Source organism: Calidris pugnax, unplaced genomic scaffold (genome assembly GCF_001431845.1).
Source record: "Calidris pugnax isolate Ruff unplaced genomic scaffold, ASM143184v1 scaffold13, whole genome shotgun sequence".
Classification (NCBI taxonomy): Eukaryota; Metazoa; Chordata; class Aves; order Charadriiformes; family Scolopacidae; genus Calidris; species Calidris pugnax.
In genome coordinates, this window is record NW_015090810.1 from 11,600,108 (window position 1) to 11,621,833 (window position 21,726).

At 39.8% G+C, this 21,726-nt stretch overlaps 1 protein-coding gene across 1 annotated transcript; it reads right to left on the reverse strand.

The window, feature by feature from the left end:
* Positions 1–627: 627 nt before the first annotated feature.
* On the reverse strand, positions 628–20,272 carry CNDP1 (carnosine dipeptidase 1 (metallopeptidase M20 family)). Its single transcript, XM_014938471.1, has 15 exons — positions 20,115–20,272; positions 17,544–17,623; positions 17,086–17,250; positions 15,708–15,814; positions 12,810–12,928; positions 12,220–12,363; positions 10,484–10,646; positions 9,228–9,316; positions 7,109–7,309; positions 5,600–5,684; positions 4,863–5,023; positions 3,297–3,461; positions 2,974–3,115; positions 2,435–2,582; positions 628–1,569 (listed from the first exon to the last, which is right to left on the reverse strand). Exons 5-15 carry the CDS (start codon positions 12,894–12,896, stop codon positions 1,464–1,466), a joined length of 1,491 nt encoding a protein of 496 aa, XP_014793957.1. The 5' UTR covers positions 12,897–12,928; positions 15,708–15,814; positions 17,086–17,250; positions 17,544–17,623; positions 20,115–20,272; the 3' UTR covers positions 628–1,463.
* Positions 20,273–21,726: the final 1,454 nt, after the last annotated feature.

Here is a 21,726-nt window from a genome sequence, read left to right on the forward strand (position 1 = left end):
AGGTCCCTTCCAACCTCTACCATTCTGTGATTCTGTGCAGTTATGTACGCTTGCTTTATCGGTGAGTTTTGCACACACACAGGCACCCTTCACACCTTAGTGATGAGCAACGTGGAGATGAGCCAGGGAGACTAAACAGGATATATAAAGTGAGAAGATTGAGTTCAGGAGTTTTTTCATGCATCAGTATTTTAACTTTACCTGTTACTTGCAGTAAGTTTCCAGCAGGAGCAAATGGACTGTGGGTCCTCGCTGGCACTGGCTCCTGTGTCACTGGTAAAGGCACAGCTGCACAATCTTCCCTGTCCAGACGTGGACTGCGGACACCCTTAACTAGCAAGGCACTGTATAATGTTTTGTCAAACAAGCTAAATGCCATATTCTGAGAGGAATACCTAGAAGGAGTCAAAGTCAAGCTTCTTGGGAGTGATGTTACTGAACAGGAAAACCATAACTGCATGGTGAAGACTAATCTTCCACTTTCACAGGCTAAGCAGGTGGTGACCCGATTCGTTCTTAGTCTGTGAGCTTCACAGCCCTGGGGTCTGTGAGCTTCACAGCCCTGGGAAAGGCTGAAAATGGGTGTTTATTGAGAACCTGATTTGAAACTTAAGTATCCCAGGTTACTACTGCTCCTAGACATCTTAAAAGGCCAACTGCCTTTACGTCCAGCTCCCAGGAATTTCAGGAATGCTACTGAAAATCAGAAGCTTGTTCATTTATGTTTTTAAATTCAGCTAGTCCTGATAACTTTCCACATCAGCTGTTCATGTATATAATCCATAGTACAATATTCCCTCCTACGAACTCCACATCCATACCTTACGCCCTTAACCACCTTTATTCTCGCAGGCTTTTGCAGGATAGAAAGGAAAGATAACAACTACTTCCTGTAATCAATGTCATCTGTTTTAACAGTAAGGATAACACTACTAAATTTTTGTTTATATCTCGTTCAGTCACTTTGGTTGTGCATGAAATAACTACATGTTATTAAAAAAAAAAATCACATTTTGAAATAAAAAAAATATAGGTATGTTTTATATGATTTGTGCTACGTGTTTTGCCTAAACAGCAGATAGAACTCTCAACTATTGCTTTAATTTCAAAATATATAATTTGTCTTTGATTTAATGATCCATGTAAACTAATGCTTTAAAAGTAATTAGCAACAAGCAGTTGCTAATTGTGTGAAAAAATATCCTTCTGATGATATGTTTTGGCCAGAACAGTTGTTTACAAAAAAACTTAGCAACTATCCCTAACCCCATTTTATAGCATTTGAGGTATGATCACTTGATTGACTGGATCACAAATGCATGCCATGTAGTAGTATGGCAAGTAATAGCATAGCATTTATTTTCTCTACCAATTCAGACCCACTGAGTATGTGATTTCTATGTTTTTCCAGATCAGGAAGTTAGAAAGCTTAAGTGCTTTGCTGATTTTCTAGCAGTGGTCCATCAGTTGTTAGTTTCCATGTTGGAAGTTTCAATTAATTGTTGATGTAGCTTTGATAGCTCCAGGAAAAAGGCTGCAAATGCTTTGGTTCCTTCAATGTAGTTGTGTCTATGAAGAAGGAAAGAAGGAGAATGAAACCCTGTCAGGCTGTTTTGCTCTTCAAGTTAGCAACCTATAGTCTGGTGAAGTTTTCAGAGTTTTCAGAGGAATTTGCAAGACCGGTCACCAAAAAAAGGACCAATGCATAGAAATTGTGGACTTCCTGCAATTGGCATTCCTCTGAAAGATTCACTGAGGAAACTTTTTCAAGTGTTGTTTCCCCTAACTGCTATTGCCTGTAGCTGCAAAGGCTGAGGATATACAGAGGGACAACAAAAACCAAATTGAGAATTATTGTAGGATTCTCCAGTTCCTTGACCTCAGCATGACTTGACTCAGAAGCTGCACAAATATTCAGACATCAGACTGAACAGTGTCTTATCATGGCTCCTCAAGGAATGAACACAAGTGGCAAGTTTAAGCTAATTTTTATATGGTTACACTAGTTTTGGTCCTTGTAATATAAAATACACCTTTATATCCATTTATACCATTGAAAAAAAAAAAGGAAAACAATTAAAACCCTTACTTAACTATTATCCTCAGTATGCCTGACTGGAATACTTTGAAATTGATGCTGTGATGGAAAAGTGCCTTGTCTACATCATCTTTTAGACCAGAGAAATTTAACTGTCAGTGAAATGAAAATTGCCAGTGTGATGTATTTAAAGGCTGAGTCAACACTTCATGAAAAGTATATAGTTGCACAAGTAAGATTTAGAATTTTGCTTTCTGCTTGGCACAGCAACAAGTTTCCCAGAGGCAGTATTTTGGGACTGCAAAGCTTCCCACCTGGCAGTGCTTATGTGTGGGTACCCCAAGACCTTGGTTCACCCCTCTTCTCTTATAGCACAAATAGACAAATAAAAGAAACCTGCTTATTTTCTCATTCTGGGAGTGCTCCCCATCATCGGCTGCTCCGATCGGAAACATCATCACACTTTTCTGCGTTATAGTCTGAAACATTCTGGCAACAGGAATTGTTGAACCATCCCGAATAAAATCTGGATCTTCTCCAAAAACTGAAATACATGGAAAGAATGAACTCATTAAATGAAATAAAGGTGCTGTCCACAGCTACCAAATATCAGTTATCTGTTCAAACATAAAGAGTTTCTGAGCAGGAATTGTTTTGAGTGTGTAGCCAATTGATGTAATCAATCAGTTGCCCTCTACAAGCCTCTGGCTTTGTGTCAGGATGCAAAAGAACTAAATGGAGTCTTCTGGCTATTCCTGTTGAATAGACCCCAATTCAGCAAGAGGTGGAGGCCTCAGTGGCTGAGCTGTTCTGTCAAGATCAGCCAGGTGTGACTGTAGCACCAAGTCAGGAAATCCCTTCTGCTCTGTGGATGAGCACAACTCCCCTGCATGCTTGCAGACACATTAAGGATGGAAAAAAAAGAAGCAACATACCTGTTTTTATTGCCCTTCTTGCTGCTTTATATAATGGATCATTAACATCAGCAAGCCAGGGCTTTGCGCCCAAAGGCATAGACACTTTCAATGTGTTTGGACTGTTCCTCTTGGAGAAGACACCCTCCAAATGCTCCACCACCTGTGGGGAAAACATTGCAGCCAGAAGTGTTCAGCTTCTTGCAACTGAAATTTACACCCACCTTCCCTCTTCTGCTCTCAGAAACAAATAAATGCCAGAAACATTCAATTTACTACTTTGTGAGGTGCTAAGAGAGACCTAGTTTACACAGTAGAGACCAAAGCAAAGGTTTTCTTCTCACCTGTTGTTTCACAACTGAAAGGTCCATGTGGGGGACCTGGCGGATTGAGAATTTGCCAATGACTTTTGCTGGAATGACGGTCTTAATTCCCGGTTCATGAAAAGCTCCTTCAATTCCATGAATAGAGAGAGAAGGGTAACGCCACAGGTGTAGAAGTATTTCTTCCTTCAAAAAACATAAAACTGAAAATATAAGGGATGACAGTGGAGCCATTCACAATTAATATAAATTGATGTGAAGAAACAACCTTCTTCTGTTGTAAAATTTGCATTTGGAGACCTCTATTTTAAAGATGTTTGCTTTGTAATTTAAACCCACTCTCATACATTTTAATTTTAAAAAAGACACACTCTTTCTTTAAGTCAACATCTGTTTACCTTTAGAAATGTTTGGATGAGGACAACTTTTCACACACAGCATGAAAAATGGAGCATTATTTTAAATTATCTTAGAAGTAAATTTTTCTAGTGCAAAGAAAAATCAGAACAACTTCTGATCTGACCATCTGTTGATCTCAGAAATTCTTGCAGGAGAAACCAGTGACTAGTTTAGCCGGATCCCTCCCAGATGGCAGGGAAGAAATTCTACTAACGAGCTTTAAACTATACAAAAGGTAAAATGATAATGTTCAGTAACAAAGTTGATCTAGTTTTCTGGAAAAAATAAGGTAAAAAAAAAGAGAGAAAAGAAAATTCCTATTATAAGGAAGACAGGAGAAATATATAAATTATAAATTGGAGTTACTGCAGAACTCCAGGGCATGGCTCCTTTCCTGCTACTCCAATTTTATGAGACTAGAGTTTTATGCACACATAAAATTTGCACCACTTCATCATCACATAGGTGAAGCATCAAAACTTATTTGGCACAGTTACATTATACTTCTGTATTACTGATTATCGCAGTCTAGCTTAGACTAATTCAGAAGCTTTTTCATGGAAATAAACCCATCCATATTACAGTTTATACCAGTATAATTACATTAGTGATTAAAAAAAAAATGAATCACTTCTTTCTCTCAGATGCCACTCCTGTGCAGAGAGATCTTTCTGAGCCACCCCTTACCTACTGTTTTTTATTTAGGATACAATTTTTAAACACTGGCAAAGAGAGTTGGGTTATAGTTTTGGGTGGTTTTTTGGCATGCTCGACAGACATCATAATCTGAATTAAACTCATGAAAACCACCCCATAACACATCTGCCTAAAGTGCCTCCTCATTTTTTCAGAGCCGAATACAACTTATTTTCAACTGTGTAACTCATATGTGGGGGTGATAATGCTTATTTTCTTTGGCCAGTTAGGTGAGGGGAGAGGTCCTGCAGTGCAAGAGAGAGGGAGTGACACTTAGTTTTGTATTACTTCTTTTCATTGTTTATTCATATTTTGAGTCACTTTCCCCAGATGTGGTACCTGTATTTTTCAGCTTCTAATGCTCTGTGCTCCTTTATTTTATTTTGAGTTTGCCATGGAATGAAAACATCTTTCAGTTTGGCTTTATACACAAATGTTATAAATGGGTGATTCAAAATCTTTCTGCTGACCATTATACAGATTTTATGTTACCTTGGTGCCATAGAGGAATTTTTTCACACCACCATTATTTTTATGTTCTTCTAGATCAAATTCAATCGATTCATACAACTTCCTCTCCTCCTCTGTCAGGGCAGCGACACTGTCATAAATTCCAGGGATCTGAATCCGACCTGTGGGATCCACAAGGCTGTCTGCAAAGTAAGATACAGATATCAGTACAAGTGGGACCTATTTCTTCCACTTGGCAATCACAACACCTTTTCTCTTCTACCTAAATCTTTACCAAATGAGTAAGGCTAACATTTAACTACTAGCAACTAGACATCCATTGAGTCATGGTACCCACACTGATGTATTTTCATATTTATTAAGAAAACCACTGACCGGCTGTGCATTTGTGTGTAGTGGGTCAGCACAGCTGCTAACAGGAAAACATCTGACATACATACTGAGATACATATCAGCATTAACAAGTCAGGTTTTGCTACACATGTAGGTATCCAAATTACCAGCAATCCTTAAATGTTGTTGATTGACACGCGACTGCCATCAGTTTAACAGGCATGTGTCTGAGGTCCTGGCCTTACCAGGGACATTCCCCTCCTCAGCTGCTGCCACCATAGCTGTGTTGAGATTTAGAGACCTGGAAATATTGCTTCAATTAGACTTGTCTTAAGCAGGTCAATTAAACGTGGCACTGATCTTTGTTAGGCTGATTGCTTGCCGTTGTTCCCCAGTTACTCCTGAGCAATGACGCGTGTTATTACCCAGCAGAGCTATAAGGTCCGTCAGCGGCTCATGAATGATGCCTCCAAAAGTTCCAGAGTGAAGGTCCTTGCTGCCACATTCAACCTGTACCAAAAAACACTGGTTACATATAAACACTCCCTACCTTATTCTTCTGCAAGTGTTTCTTTTCCACAGCAATGGATGGCATCGTTTTTTTTAAATGACACCACAAATTAATATAAAGTGATTATGTTTTTATTTATAAAATGGAAAACATCACGTCAGGAACAATCTGCTTCTGGTAAAGAGAAGATGGAACTCTTTTGTTAATCACTAGAGAAATTCAGCTGTCTATAGCACTTAAAGGCATTTGAAAGAAAGAGTCCCTCTCCATTCCCTCCTTTGCTCCAGTAAGATTAAATATACCGTAAGAGAAATACTTGCATATTACTGTTTCTAACATTGCAGAATAAATTCTTCAAGTTCTTTATCTTTTTTATTTAATGCAAATCTTCATAGCAAAGGCAAGAAAGAACATTACTTGTTTTGCATTAAGAAAAATATATGTCCAACCTTAATTCCAGAATGCAACAAATAAGTATTTAGAGGTCTCTTGAATCATATGCCTTTAGAATAGGGAGAGGCATTTGGTTTATTAAATGGGTTCCTTTTTCCAGACACATTTTCATATGCAGGTTTATAATAAACTATTTGCCTGCAACAGACTTGTTTATTCTTCTCAAAACCTCATTACCGGTTGCAGGCAGAGATCATTTTTGATGTTTTAATAGCACCATTTTTCTTAACTAAGACTTAGAAGAATTGAGTCGAGGCTGCTGAGGCTTTTCTGGTTAAAAAAAAAAATTCATTCTATTTCAGACAGAAAGGTTAATGTAGATTTTTCTTCACTTCTCTAGTTCTTTAATCTTCTCTCTGAATTCCTTTTATGCTTCATCAGGAAGTTTCCAGATGAGAAATTTCTGTTCTTCATTTCAAGCAGCTCATGTTGGCTGCTAAGTGTAGTACACTGCACTATTACTTGCTTCTGCCAATGGTTACAAAAATTTTGCGTGGCTTTTAAACCCAGGGATCCAACCAAATTGAGTTCCTTTAGGCAAATACATTGCAGTAAGCAGTATCTGCTGCAAAAAGGGCAAGGCTGCAGAAGAAGTGGGTTTGGAGTGAGAGAAAGAGTTGGGGGGTGTAGGGGAAATGCTGCAAGAGAGCAGAGTTAATGTGTGGAGAGTGTGATGAGAAAAGACTGGGAGAGCAGTAGGAGAGCAATGGGATAGGAAAGGGATCAAGGAGAGAGAGAGTAAGTGAAGAAACGATGATTGATGAAAAGTTAACGGAAGTAAATAAGGCAAATTGAACTGAAATGAGGGGGGAATCTGCATGGGCGAAAAAGGATAGGGAAGGAAAGTCTGCATTTGTAAATATCAAACTTGCTCTCAGTCTTTCTCTGCTTGCAAGTATAAATGTGGTTACAGGTACATCACTGCTCTCCGGTCAGGGGCCCAGTTCGAAGGAACCGGTGTCCTTTTTACCTCCACACAGAAGCAGGCATTTCCCCGGCTCCCATAGGTAAGGGCAGGCTTCTTGTTGCTGAGCCAGAGGTTGTCCGAAATCACAATATAATCAACATCAGAGAAAAAGTGCTCTTTTTCTTCTTGAAGTAATTTTTCTAGCCCCAAGGACCCTGCTTCTTCCATCCCTTCAATTACAAACTTGAAGTTTACTGGCATAGCCTAAATGAACATTAAAGAGATCTAGGTAAGGAACATGCATTTTCAAAAAGTAAAAGGCCTTAAAAAACCATCAAAAGCAGACTGGCTTGCAGTACATGTGTTGAGAAAAGGACACAGATATCTAGCTTGCTTCAATAGAAAGGGCATATATAAATATATTTAAATATATATATATACACACACATATATAGTTTCCCAGGAAAACTTGCTCATCTTCATGTTTTTCTGTACTTTTCATTTTTGAAAGCAAAAACAACTGATATTTTTTTTTTCCTTGTGCTTCCAGAAAACTTGCTGGACCGTGTCATAAAATGGGATGTACTATTAAATATTCTAATTGCTTTGGAAAGCCTGAGTAATAACAGTTGCATTTTCACAGAAAATTTCCTGCCTCTCATATTTCTGCTGTTGGTGGCTGTGCAGGAACCACTGGCAGAGGTCCATTGCTGCGGTTTTCCCAATGTGTTATCTATCACCAGAGTTAGTCACACAGTGGTAAAAATGCTGCTGGTGATTCTACTACAATTTTCCCTTTAGCACCCGTGAATCTATTTGCCTGCTAGTTCATAAGGACATATTTCCAAGGGTAATTAAGAGAACTTTTATTATGGAATAGTACAAGTTAGAAATGCTGACACGTCCCGTAGGAGAAATAAATTTGAGCTTAGTTTCCCATTCCAATTCATTTTCTCATTACAGCTTTTAAGATGTTTTATCTTCTGATTAAATGCTCAGATTAAACGCAGGAACAAATGTGTAGAATTAAATGAACTTGTGTTATGGATGGGTTCACCAATGTTTCATCGAATGACCACAAAAAAATTTAGAAACAAACTGTTCATGAATACTCTTTGATAGTCTGTGCTGTCTTCTAGGGAAAGCTTCAAATGACGTATTTCTTTTTGCTTGCTTGTTAAAATTCATAGTTATTAGTGATTTGAAAAACTGGAAAGATGCAAAAAGACAGCCCCATAACCATATCCACTTGCAACAGCTAATCTGTATTAAGAGACACTGAGATCAATTCAGTACTATCAATGCAAGAAAAACATCAGTTTTCCAAATTGCAAAAGGACCTTAAAATTCAAGGCTTTATGGCTCAATTTGTGCTATAATGTCTTAACAGAGGCACAAAACTTTCTTAACAATCTAACAAAATGTGTTGTGCAAATTCACTTTAAAGGACACTTGCTAACCAAGGTATAAGCTTAGACTATATGTTGGTTTAGCTTTGCATTGGAGATAAAACTAGCCCCAAATTTTTAGATATGCAGGCTGATTTAAAGATAACTGTATTGGTCATTGTAATAATTTAGGCAAATTTTGATTCTTAGAGATGTCACACTATAATAAGTATATTTGTACTTGGTTAATGCACCCAGTCAAAGCATTTACGTTGATAAATCTAATGTATCATTGAAAGAACAGCCCATTACATATAAGCATTTTTTGATGCTTGTTCTCTTCATTCATACACACAAATTGAAGGTAACTTGTAGGCAGACAAAACCAAAGATTGGCAGAATGTAACAGCAGAGATAAGTCTTCATGACCGATCTGTTCTGTATGTTATTTTACCATGTTAAAAGCTCTCAAGAGAATAGGGTATCAAAGCTGTTTAATGTATGTAATATACATTGAATGCTTCCCCCAGTGTGTTTTTCTCTATAGGGCAGTGACAGCAATACAGTATTTACCTTGCATACACACTGTTCAAAATAGAAATGCTCAAGGACAGATTCTTACTGGGGTGGCACCGGAGCCCTGGATATAGCATTAAGAATAAGCTAATATTTCAAAATGTATGAAGTCTGTTGGCACAGAGATGTATCATCTAACTCACAGGAAGGTAAACACATCCCTCCAGAGAAATATTATAAAACAACAACAACAATAATAATTCCTCATTAATACCTACTAATTTCAAGGCTCTAAATGTTTCCACTGCATTTATCCAAGCTAAGACAGGTCCTTTATTATCTGTTGCTCCACGCCCATAAAGATTTCCTTAAAAGAAAAGAGGAAAGTTTTTAAGCAATCTTTGAAACCTCTCTCGTCACAGCAATGTATTCAGCAAATTCCTGTTTCCACAGAAGCTGCAGTGGTGCATCAAGAGAAGTGTCAAAAGAATCAGGATTTCATTGACTTGTTTTAAATAAGGTGATGGGTGTTTCCCAGTGAACTAGTACATTTTCCCCCCACCCCTTTTTATGTACATCATACTGTGGTTTCTGCTACATGCCAATTTCTAAACTTCACTTCTGTCTTTAGGAGTTGTTTGTTCATGCCAGACATGCCTGGAGAGCTTGCACAATACGCAGCTTCTGTGCACATCAGCCAGTCCAGGTAACAAGCAGCAAAAACCCCACAGATAAACACCCCAGTAGAAGTATAAAGCTGTAAAGTTCTAGGAACATAATTATATATATTTTTTTAGGTGTTCAACTCTACAGTTATATGCAGGGACAGATTTCAGTTTCACATACAGATAAATCTGTTTCATATACAAATAAATCTGTGGATTACCGCTACCAGATTTATCTGTGGCAGTCCCCAGTGGAGGAACAAGAGTTACCCCAGTAAGTGTATCTGAAACTGGTACCAAGAGATGGGGAAGGCCATTTAATGGGTGTAGGACAGGACCGGGAATCAGTATTTCTGGGTTCTTGGTCTTACTCCTTGCTGACCCTCCACCCTTAATTTTGGTTCATCAAGTGACTGGATCTTTTCATGCTCAGCTGGCTTTAGTGGAAGGATGAGGCTAAGGGGAGCCTCTCATCCTTCCACCACCAGCAGAAGCTTCTTATTTCCAGCTTAGCAGGCGGAGGTACTAAAGGATTATGAAGCAAGAATGGGAAGTTCTAGGGAGGCTAATGGCTGATCCAACAACCCAACAAGAATTTTAAAGCAGAAATGGATTATCTGTTGAATATAAAAAAAGTAATTAACCCCATGTGGCTCTTCCACACCAAATATCAAGCAATCATTGATGGGTCTCACTACTCACAGCATGGTCACCAAGACCCAAAGTCCCGGCATTTGTCCCACAGATTACCATGGGAGAAGTTGTCATGCTGTGGTTTAACATATAGGAAGCCTCCTTCTACTAAAAAATATCTCAGAGTCATATATTCAAATAACAGTACAAAAATTATGACCAGACCAAATACATGCCATTGATTTCTGTCAGCGTGTAAGGGTCAGTTTTCCAGCCATCTTCCTTTTTGGCAGGCTGCACATCTACATGACCATAGAAACATACAGTGGCTTTTTGTGTATCCTTTCCCAGTTCCCCGAGAATCACAGGAGGCAGTGGGAGGTCCTCGCCATCAGGCAACTACAGAGAGGTGTTACACAAAAAGAAAAAAAGAAAAAATAAACCCTTGAAAACTTGCAAGTGTTATATAAAAGCACCCTAGGATTCTCAGTATTGAAAATACTTCTACATACTTGGCTCTGATTTTATCAGGTCCACAAGTCTGACTTTGAGCCTACCCAGAGAAATTAAGATTTTTTTCTCCCCAGCTGTTTAGGTTCTGCAGAGACTTTATGGAGCTCTTCTAACATTTTACTATCATAAATGACCTCATTACTAAACTCTTACTTCCCAGCACTGGAGAAGACAAAGCCAACTGTGTTCTGGAGTGACAAAAGCATATGTTGTGACACTGACATAGTCAAAAGCCACACAGACTTCATTTTGCCACAGACAGATTGTAGGAGGCCTGCAACTTCAAATCTAGAAACAAAATAAAGTTTTGCTGGCAGGAAGCAGCAGCTGCTATTTCAGACTGTTTTCAAAACAGGTTTAGGCTCTAAACTAATCCCATAACTTAGTGCACAGAAGAGATCTCCACATTGGCCAAGAGAAGCTGGGTGTCTCACGGGAGAGAGAAATAAGAAGTGAAGGAATGTGTGTACTCCCTTGCATTCATCAATAGTATCAGTCTGCACCTCTCTGTTGCAACACAGCATTGAAGGAAAAACCCATTTTTAAAAAAAATATTTTGGCCCTAGGCAGAGAAAAGTATCTCTGGTCTCTGCTTGAACAACAGGTAATCTATTCCCTGCTGTTATTGACACAGACCATTGCTATATATTTTGACAATCATAACTGGATGTCAAGTGCATGCTAAGCTTTTAATTTTAAACGCGTTCTTTACAACTATTAAATGACATAACCTGAAATATTAAAGTATTTCTGTGCTGCAAGGTCCTTGTGCTAAGACTCTCTTGATCCTCCTCAGAAACCTCAGAGGAAGAAAAAGGGACTCACTATTAGTGAACTTTTGAATTCCTGTTAGAATAGGAATCCAACAGCCCAGGGCAGGAGAGGGCCCTCAGCCACAGTAAGGTAAGTGAGCTAGAGATAAAGATTTCTCATATATTGACTCCTGCCTGTTGCTTTCCATCTGTCATTGAGAAAATGACTTGGAGCATTTGTCAGAAGCTCCCAAAGCCAAAGATGATGCTCAAGATAGCTAGCCCGTTCTGTCTGGCAACACTTTCCTTGTAAAAGCTACCTCCCCCATATAGAGACTTTGGTGACAAACTGATGCATTAATTACCATGCTTTGTTACTCAGAAGAATGTGAAAATGAGCTCTGGTAAAAAACTCAAGACATTTTACTTTTACAAACTACTTCCCTCTAGTCAAAAGCGTCAAACTGTCTTTGCTATTCAGGGAACATCTGCTTGCATTTGGATTGCCTGTGTGGTCTCCCAAGTCTATTCTAAGACAGTCTGAGGAGGGACTGATTTCAGCAGGTATCACAGGACTACTGAGAAATTGTTAGCTGGCTACCAAAAAAGATCAGTAAATCACAACATACATATGCATAGCACTGAATGTAATAGGTAAGCAACATGGCATGAATATGATGTTTTAAATGCAAGAATCAGACAAGCACCTGATGTGACCCCAGGTTTACTAAATTAACAGTGGCTCCCAGCACTGAAAGTCTGTCTGCTGCCAGTGCCATCATTCGCGTGACTTCTTTCCTCAGGGCTGGTTGAACAGAATCACTTTCCACAGCCACCCATTCCTTAAGATCCTGCACAAGAAGGAGAGAAGTGCAGTTAAATCACCCAGGATGCTGCAGTGTCTGGCCTCTGAACACAAGAATTGTCACACTGGAAGATGGCTACACCTCCATCCCATCACTGCAATATCATGGATGCTATTTTTTTTTTTTTTTCACTGATAAAGATTTGCCAGTTCTCCCATGTGGGTACATTTTGGCTCAGGGAGCCTCTCTGCACACAAAGGATGCCCACAGCCACCTGGTCTATGGAGGTCCATGTAAATCCCTCTTCTACCCAGAGGGTCCCCAGCACAGACTTAAAACCTTGCTTTTTAAAGCTCACATGGCACACCTGATGCCAGACTTGGAAACCCTGCTCATTACCTTACTGGTAAACACTCATCTTGCATGTAGAACACAAGACTCCAGGACACCAGTTCTGTGCTCCGGTCTTTTCACTGCAATATAGTTCCTACCTCGATGAAATCACTTTGATGTACATCAATGTACTTGAAGATCTCCATCTCCAACACGGAAGAGGATGAGGAGGACATCCTGGCCATAAAGAATAATGCAAGGCTGAGACAGATGCTCTCTGAAAGTTAAGGATACAATTCAAAGTGTTAGAGAGTGCAATATACACTTCTTTTTAGTGCTAGAAAGTATAGACAACGGCTAAGTGCTGAGCCAATTTAAGTCTCCTTTAAGTCCTTCAAGCCAGGAGAAAGTATATCTGAATTACATTATCACATAAAACCTAAAGTCAACTTCCAGTAGAAAAGTCACGCTTCCAGTAGAAAATGAGAAAATGACAGAAGACTCAACAACTTTACAATTTCTGCTTTATAAGTAAATTAAGGGAAGCATTTTCTAAAGAAACCATCATTACATCATTTTTCAATGCAGAAACATCAAATTGTATGCTCTGGGAAGACAACCCCAGGGAAAGACTTGCAAACACCAACACACACCAACAGGCCAGGGGACTCCCTCTTCCTTCATCACCAGCAGGAAGGAGAAGAATGGATTCACTGACACACGCCGTGTATTTTACATGAATAAGGAAGAACAATCCTGACACCAGAGAGTATTGGACAACAAATAGCTTTTGTGGTTGAACAAAAACAGTGTCAATGCTGAAACACTTACTAAGTACAGAAGTCATTTAGTACTTGCAAACTGCCCTGCCGCCTTGTCTTTGACAAGATGAGTAAAGATTTAAAAACTAGCTGCTTTATCAGGCTTTGCAATGGGATGGACTCCAAGGTCAAAACCCAACACTTTGATTCTAAAAATATCCTATACTGGTAACAAAACATGCAGTTGCAGGTCCATCCATCCACTTTGATGTATTGCTAAGGTGATATTAATAATTTCAATTATGTTTCTCTGACAGAAAAGAAATATTGAAAACCCAAGCGTGATGAACGAGAGGAGGGAAACATTGGAGATCCTGGTTGTATGAGGATGGGCCCCATTTTCCAACCTTCCCTTGGCAAGCAAGATTGCATCTGAATTGTCTGTGACACAGGTCACTCTTGGAAGTAAAGCTTTTCAGAAGGCCTGTGACACTAGATGTAATCCACAGTGTCCAGTTCCTGACATCTGTTGGCACTGGAAATGCTGCTGTATAAAGAGACCAAATGCTAATTTTCTCAGGACAGAGAAGCTGCAAAGCACTGCTATGGGGATGACTTGGTAACTGAAACAAGAAAATCCAGATTTGGGCAGAACTTTTAGGATGGAGAGATTAAATGGAGGCATAATGTATAAACGGAGGAATATTATTTAAATGCTTATACTTGCTAGGAAAAGAACCCTCAAAACCTTAAGTGATGATCAAAGTACCATTTTCTTCTCATCTTGTTTTCTACACAGAAAGGTAAACCCTACCTCCAAGAGGTGGATCTAATCAACCATCCCTTTCAAATATTCCCATCACCAGTCACAGCAACAGCAATTTGTCCTAAACCAAAAGGGATTATTACAGGAATTTTTGAAGTAAGCATAAATCAGGACATTTCAGAAGACACAAAGCAGCCTCTGGGATTTAGCAACAAAGATGTGGTGGAGAATGAGGTTTTGGAGTTTAGTAGCTTAGGCTATAGTCATCTTTGGATAGAGCTTCAGCAGGTAAGACTTTAAAGCAGGAGCTTTGCAACAAGCACCCCCAAATTAAAATCCCCAGTCTGGCTATTTCTTCCAGCTTGAGATTGTGCAAGCAGCTGCAAATATTTGTCAACAAAAGTCCATTTTAGAGAGGGTGATAGCACATAGGAGTGTGATCACAGACATGGTCAGGAGGACTTCCTGGGCTGCACAGGGCAGGCAGGACCAGGAGTCCCAGGCTGGGGTGGTGGTAACTGTTCCCCAATGAGCAGAGTTTCCTGACAAAGATGAGACACTGGCTCTTGCTGGGGCAGTGCCCAGGTAGATACAGGAGGGCGTCTGGGTTGAGACACTGCAGATCATGTCCAAAAGGAGCCCAAAGTACAGAGAGATGATTAGTATTAGGTAAAAGCCAAGCATGGATGCCATTTATTGTTTGCTTCTCTTTGTTGCTGTGTGCTTTTAGGGGACCAGGCAGTGGCTCCGCTTGTGTAATGGTGCGCAGCTTTAGCCCAGGAGAGCAAAGTTTACCTTCAGGCTGGACCTTATTACAGGCATAGTGTCTTGCATCTCCAAGCTGGGTCCCACAGAGGGAAGCTGGTTCCCACACAGGCTGAGGAGGGGACAGGACCTCCAAAAGTACATTTGTGACGGGCTCCAAAAAAGTGCAAGGCACAGCACCCGCAGAAAAGAGTGATAGGAACAGGCATTGTATAGTGTGGTCAATCATCCAAAAGCAGGATAAATCGTAGTCTTGCCAGGGGTATTGCCAACAGATAGGTCGAGAGATCCCAGTATGTGAGGATTTTTATCAGTTATTCATCTCAAGAGACCTGAGGGCTGTTACCTTCAATTACCACAAAGCCTGCTAGATGCCTCAGTTTCACACGTATTTCACTCATTCTTTCTACCTTACCATTTCTAAACCTCGATGGGGAAAATATTTGCAACAGAGGCCACTGAATGTGCCCTCATTTAACTTTACAGTAGAAAAGCAGAGAGGCTTCTCTGGGTTCAGTTACTTTACAAAAAATACCTTTTGGGTGTGCCACACTTGAACAAGGAGGATTGTAACACAGGTTAGAACGTGGCTGCTAGAGTAACCAAGTTCATGCAAGGGATAAGTATCAGTGTCTCCATCATATGTAATTTTCTCTCTTTCTGGTCAAATATTCAATTTTGCTGAATTCTGTATAATTCTGCTCTAAAAAGAATGAGTATGTACATATAGTTGGCACCTTATGGTGAGTTAAAGAAACACGTACCTTTTAATATTGCACAAAGAACAGAATCACAAAATGGCTGCTTATAGAGAGGATGTGTGCTGGGGTGATGGTATCTTCCTCTTTTTACCTGCGCTCCTGCAAATGATCTGAAAAGATGCAGACAAGAGACATATGTCTTCTAATCATGTTTCATTAGCTTTAAGAAAATGAAAGGAGAAAACTAAAATGCTGTGGAGGAAAAAAACCCCGAACATTCAAACAAACAAAACATCCTAGGAATATTTGAAATAATTGTGTATTATTTTCAAAGTGGAGACTTCAGTAAGATCTTACAGAACATCACAAAAAAAAAAAAGCTTACAGAACATCACAAAAATAGTTGTTTTCCTAAGCAAAAATAAAGCATGAACAGTGGCATGAAAGTTGGCAAAAGGAACATGAGGAGATACTTACACGGTCCTCCAAAGTAGCGGAGTGCACCAAATACTAATAATTCAAACAAATTATGTAGCAACTATGCTGTGCTGTACTTGAGGGAGGACAGTAGCAGATGGAACTTCATGTTAATGTACTGCTAATACACAGACAATGCTGCTAGAAAGCATTTGGATCACAACTGGGAAAGCTTGTGTGAAAAAGGGAACCTGATTAATAAAACACTAGAAAGATTTCAGGCTGAAATAGCTCAGTGTTACGAGAAAGGGAAAAATGATTTGAAAGGATGATAAAGCCTGGGTGGGGAGAAATCAAACAAAGACTTCATTGTTCAATTTCAAGTGTATTTCATTTGATCTCATTTTAAAGAGCAGTTGCTGCTTTATAGAAAAATGTAGTATGACTATTTTTAGAAATAATGCATGACAGTCACGTAGTTTCTCTTCCTTCGTTCCGTAGTAGTAGAACGTTTTGTGTCTCACTTCCTCCCATCTCGTTAAGTACTGTTAAAAGAAAACTTAGCATTCTTGGGGAGTGATTTAATAAGAAATGCAAGCTGATTCTTTAACTAGGATGACTTTTTGATAAAATATCAACTAAACTTAAAAAAATTTGAGAAGCAGCTCCTGAGCATGCTTTGCTGCCCTCCTCGCTGCTCCTGAAGCACATGCCTCACATGTTTTCCTCCTTGTGATACAGTGTTTGGGGTGTGTGCATGGCAAGGGGCCTGCCAATGAAAACTGAGCATTTTGCAACCAATACCCAGAAAAGCAAAGTCAGAAGTTTCCTAGTTTGTAAGTAATATAAAGAACAGTTGACATGTATGGAGGTAAAGAAGCGTATGGCAGTAGAAGCTGATTTACCAAACAAACAGTGGGCTCCACTGCAATAAGCATTCCCTCTAAGCAATCAAGGAAGATAAATAATAGCCCCATTATCTCAATTAACTTCCTTTAACAAAATTTACTGATCAATGGCCTACCTTTGGTGGAAGCAGGCAATCACGCCTCAGTCACCTCTCCAGCTGGTGAGGTGAGACGGTTGGAGGAGGACAACTCCGTGTGGCAGTTTTCCAGCAAAGCCCTGGCCGCATGCAGCCTCCGCCGTTGTAACGGCCAGGAGCTGCGGAGATCCTGACAGGGGATGCCTGTGCATTTGAAGACGGTTAAAGAAATGGCATTCAATCCAATGAACCGTGTAAAAGCAATGAAAACTTTGGTGGAAGACGTAGGGGAAACCTGGCACGTGCTGGCAGGTGACACTGGAATGCCCTGGTGCTGCTTCCAGCAGTCCTTTCTTGGCAAGTGTTGCAATACAAACTGCCTTAAGGCCGTTTCGGTGAATAGCAATGACTGGCCCTGTCCTTCTTGCTCAAGCCTTAGAGGAGAAAAGTAAGACCCTTGCTATATTATAGATGGTATTAGAAAACAAAGTGCTTACCTCTTTGTGCTCTTGTTTTGCAGCTGCCTTTATGGTTGGTGACGAGAGTTTAAAAGATCTGGAAAGACCTCCTCTTCCACCTGCAGAACAGAGACATTTTATCTCAGTTCACTGATAATGTTCTGCAGTTAGGAAGGGCTACTTTTAAGTTAAAGATTAACTTTTGGTTTAGATGCTTAAGTCTGTTTCTCTATCATATAATAATTCCAGCAGGATATCTAAACTATTACCACACCAAGCCATGAAAAGTTTTGCCATCTCCTTTTCCTCCTCCTTTTCTCCCTTGAAGTCCCAGGTCCTAGCAGGAGTCCCAGCACCAGAAAGCACTTGAACGTTGCTGGTAAGCATTGCTGCTTTACCACAGTATTTTGGAGGACTTTGAGAAGTGGGTTTTGTTTGTTGTTTTGATTTGAAAGATGGAAAAGATACATCTCTGTTAAGGGAGAAGAATTTCTCCCAGGAAGTGGTATTTCACTGTGCCCACTGAGGAGAAGTAACTCACTATTTACCTTAGAAAATTTTCTGAGCTTGACTGCTCCTTGGTTTGCAATCAGATATACGCTGGTATAGAAAGATCCATCTTGGAAAGACAGCTGTGCTGCTATTTGCTCCTTCCATAGCAAAAAAGGATAATAGGACAGAACCATGGAAAGTACAGCTAAGTACCAAACTGTGTGCACTAGTATGTAAGGCTGAGCTACAGATCTGGTTCATAACGCCCTTAAAATGCAGTGAGCACCAAAAGGAAAATTAAAGTATTCATGAAGAATATTTACTGTATTCTGATTTGCTGGGATGGCATTTGACATCCACATCTCACTTGGATGTGGATAACCTCACCCTCTTCTTCCTGCCAGTTCTTCCATACCAAAAGGTCTCTGAACTTATAACAAATTTTAGGTGCTTGTGTTTGCATACAAGTTTCTATCCTTATGGTCCTCTGTCCATTTTGAAAGAACCAGTCTTCATATAATCAGATTCAGTAACAAGCATCAGTCTTCAAAGGGAAATCAGGGTCCTGCCTCAGAGCCTTACAAAGACCTTTTCTTCTTTTAAGTACTTGTTCTTCATTTGATTAATATATAAAAACTTGTTTGCAAACGAAATTTGAAAGGGGCCAGGAGTGAATGAATGTATATTTGCTTTTATTGAAAATAGTTGTTTGTACATGAATCCTGACTTCCTTTATCCTGACTTTAAATGTTTCACACTGGAGTTACTCCTGAATTATGATAGTACAAGTGAGACTAGAAGTAGGTCTACAAAATATAGTAATTCATCTATTTTCTTATTTGTCACTTAATTATACTGAGAAACTATACTATTGGGGCAAAAAGAGGGTGATGATTAGTTTGTAGCTTATTATTTCATTGCTAATTGCTCTTTAATTTCATAACCTATAACTTGGAACAAGGTTTAGAGTCCACAGTGTAAGAGATTTATTTTTTATGGTCATTATTCCATTTGTGGAGTATCATAAATAATATCAACATCATTTAGAATTGTTTTTAAACGCAGGAAGCTTTAACTCCTTAATAAACACACTCTTTGATGGTAGCTTATTAACCACAAGAAATTAAAGAACCAATTTGAATAGCTGGCGTAGACAACTCTTTGGAATACAGTAAGTGTTTAAGCAGGAGGAAATAGATAAATTACATTAAAATAAGAGCAGAACTAAAACAATAGCATTAAGAAAAAAACCCATCAACATCTTTGTGTCTCTTGTCCTTTGAAAATGTAAGCTCTCCAGGGCAGAGATGGTCTCCCACTTTGTGTTTCTATTATGATGTCAGGGCAGCAACCTCAGCTGGTTACAAAGTGATGGTACAAACAAGAGTAACTTAATTTCATTGGCACTTCAGCAGAATTAGTGTGCCTTAATTGTTACCTTAATTTAAAAGGTCTCCTAAGTAATTAAAATATTAAATTCAAGTGAGAAAATATATAAGAAATATGCTGTTAGGAGCAATATTTCATCAATAGAGAAACGATGTGATGGTTTTCAATGCTCCCTGTCACTATAAGCAACTACCTCTAGCTCAAGCCAGCTATTTTTCGTTTTTTCAAGGTGTATGGCAGGAAAACAGGAATTATATTGCAATGTCATGATCAGTGGTACCTAGTTACTTACTGTCTACCTAGCAACTTACTGTCAATTTCTCAGTATACTGCTTTCAGATAGCTACAGTTATCACTGTCTCCTGGAAGCGTGTGAGATAGAGAGGCCCCTTCCCACAATTCCCCAAATTTCTCTCCTACAGGGATTTCTGCTTCTGCTCCCTGTGCAGCAGCAGCAAGCCCTTCCACCTCCTCACTCCTTCCCACTTCAGCTTGAAGAGTATTTCCCAGCCATCCTCTTTCAAGATAATCATAACTGATGCCAAAAAGTGGGACCACAAATTACACAGTACTGCCCATTGCAAGAACTTGTCAGACAGTGGAGCAGGATTGCAGTGGTAGAGACGTGAAGCCCCCCAAGACCCTGAATTATTAATTGTTACCTGAACGTTGATAATTGCACCTGAGTATGTCAGTGGAACGAGATTAATTTAGAAGAGGACCCCTTACCCAGGCAAGAGGTCGCACAGCGCTTCAAGAAGTCTGGTGGCCACAAACTGTCCTCTGTATGGAGCAACGATGCTCAGCACCTTCCAGGAGCAGATCCAAGATACTCCATAAACAAAGAGCATTAACTTGAAGCCTTTTCACTGCCTAGTGGCTGAGCAAGCTCTTTGTACACAGATCTCCAAGCATGCAGGCTTTAAGTGATACTCCCTGGAGAGGAACAAACAAGTTCTTCTTGTCCAGCACCTTTTTCAGTACACTGCACGGAATGCTGAGATGGGAGAGTGCTCTATTTTTCTGAGACCAAGATTGCAAATTCATTTTACTTAATGATTAAGCAGCAGCATTGTCAGATTTTAATCACACTGAAGCAATGGCGAGAGGTTATTCCCATCTTGATATCCTTCAGACAGCTTTGCTCAGCCAAATAACAGCAGCATTCCCTTCGAGGTGATTAATGCTCTTCATGCAGGTGAGGTTTTTATCCAGCTGATAATTCAGTCATTCCCAAACAGACATTGTAGGCTGGGCTTTATGAGTTCATGGGGTGAAGCTGATACTAACCATGCAGAGCTTTGTTTATGCAGCTTTTCACACTGCCTTTCTGTGAGGTCCAGGACTTGGCAGAGGCAGGGCACGAGTCACCAAGGTGGTGGTGTGCATGGCGTCCCTCAAGGCACGCGTCTGGACTACTGCAAAGTTAGCTCAGTTTGACACTTCGCTGACTTCTGCATCTCGGCTGGCTGTCCCAGGAGCAGCAGCCTCTGAAGAAAGGTTTACGAGTATTTTTCCATTGCAGCCCTCCCGTTGTTGAAGTGTATTTGGGAGAAGGCCAAAGCAAGCAGTGAGGTTCTTCTCTGGACAAATATAAATGGTTCTTAAATAGCTTAAGAATGAAGGAACCCACCGTTCATACATATATGAATATATATACATACATATAAACTATATAAACACATACAATACTGTTTCATCTTATGGCAACAGACGTTACCATTGCAAGATCTTTGTGATTGTGACCTCCTTAAGGAGGAGTGCAAGACATTTCATGGCACATCTCGTCTCTCAAAGTGCCACTGACTGTATCAAGGCTAAAACACACACTTTGAGAGCCCAGAGCAGATGCTCGTTAAGCAGAGGCTCAGTGCCAGTCACACACTACAGGAGTCAGGCCATCAACAGGCCGTTTCGTGAAAGATGTGATAACATCTCAACAGAGAGGCAGATAATTACAGGACCAGTGCCTTTGGTTAGAAGACTAACTTGTATCTGGACATCTTACTAAACGCCTGCACATTGGTTCTGAGCCTCCTACCAACCGAAGCGGATCTGTGACTAGTGGATCAGGCTCTTTGGCTAAGATGTTATAAACTTAATTATAACTTGTGTGGAAAATAGCTCCCTACTCATTCCAGGAGGGTTTAGACTCAAAATACTTTTCCTACAGACAAGTATTTTTTCTTTTCATTACAGCATTTCCAAGCAGAGAAGTTTCTCATATGTCAAAGGCCTTTCAACAAAAGTGTAGGATTTGCCTTGACATGGCTTAAAAGGCAATGGCAGCTTTGCATGTTTTATACTATAGGAACCCAAACATTTAGAACTAATATTTTTA

Bases quoted from the DNA above. Each gene is read 5' to 3' on its own strand.
- CNDP1 (XM_014938471.1), bottom strand. From the start codon at position 12,896: ATGGCCAGGATGTCCTCCTCATCCTCTTCCGTGTTGGAGATGGAGATC. The intron at 7,310-9,227 runs GTAGGTATTAAT...ATGTTCATTTAG, and splicing joins CATTTAGAGCCTTGAAATTA to GCTATGCCAGTAAACTTCAA. The intron at 3,462-4,862 runs GTAACATAAAAT...TGTTTTTTGAAG, and splicing joins AATTCCTCTATGGCACCAAG to GAAGAAATACTTCTACACCT.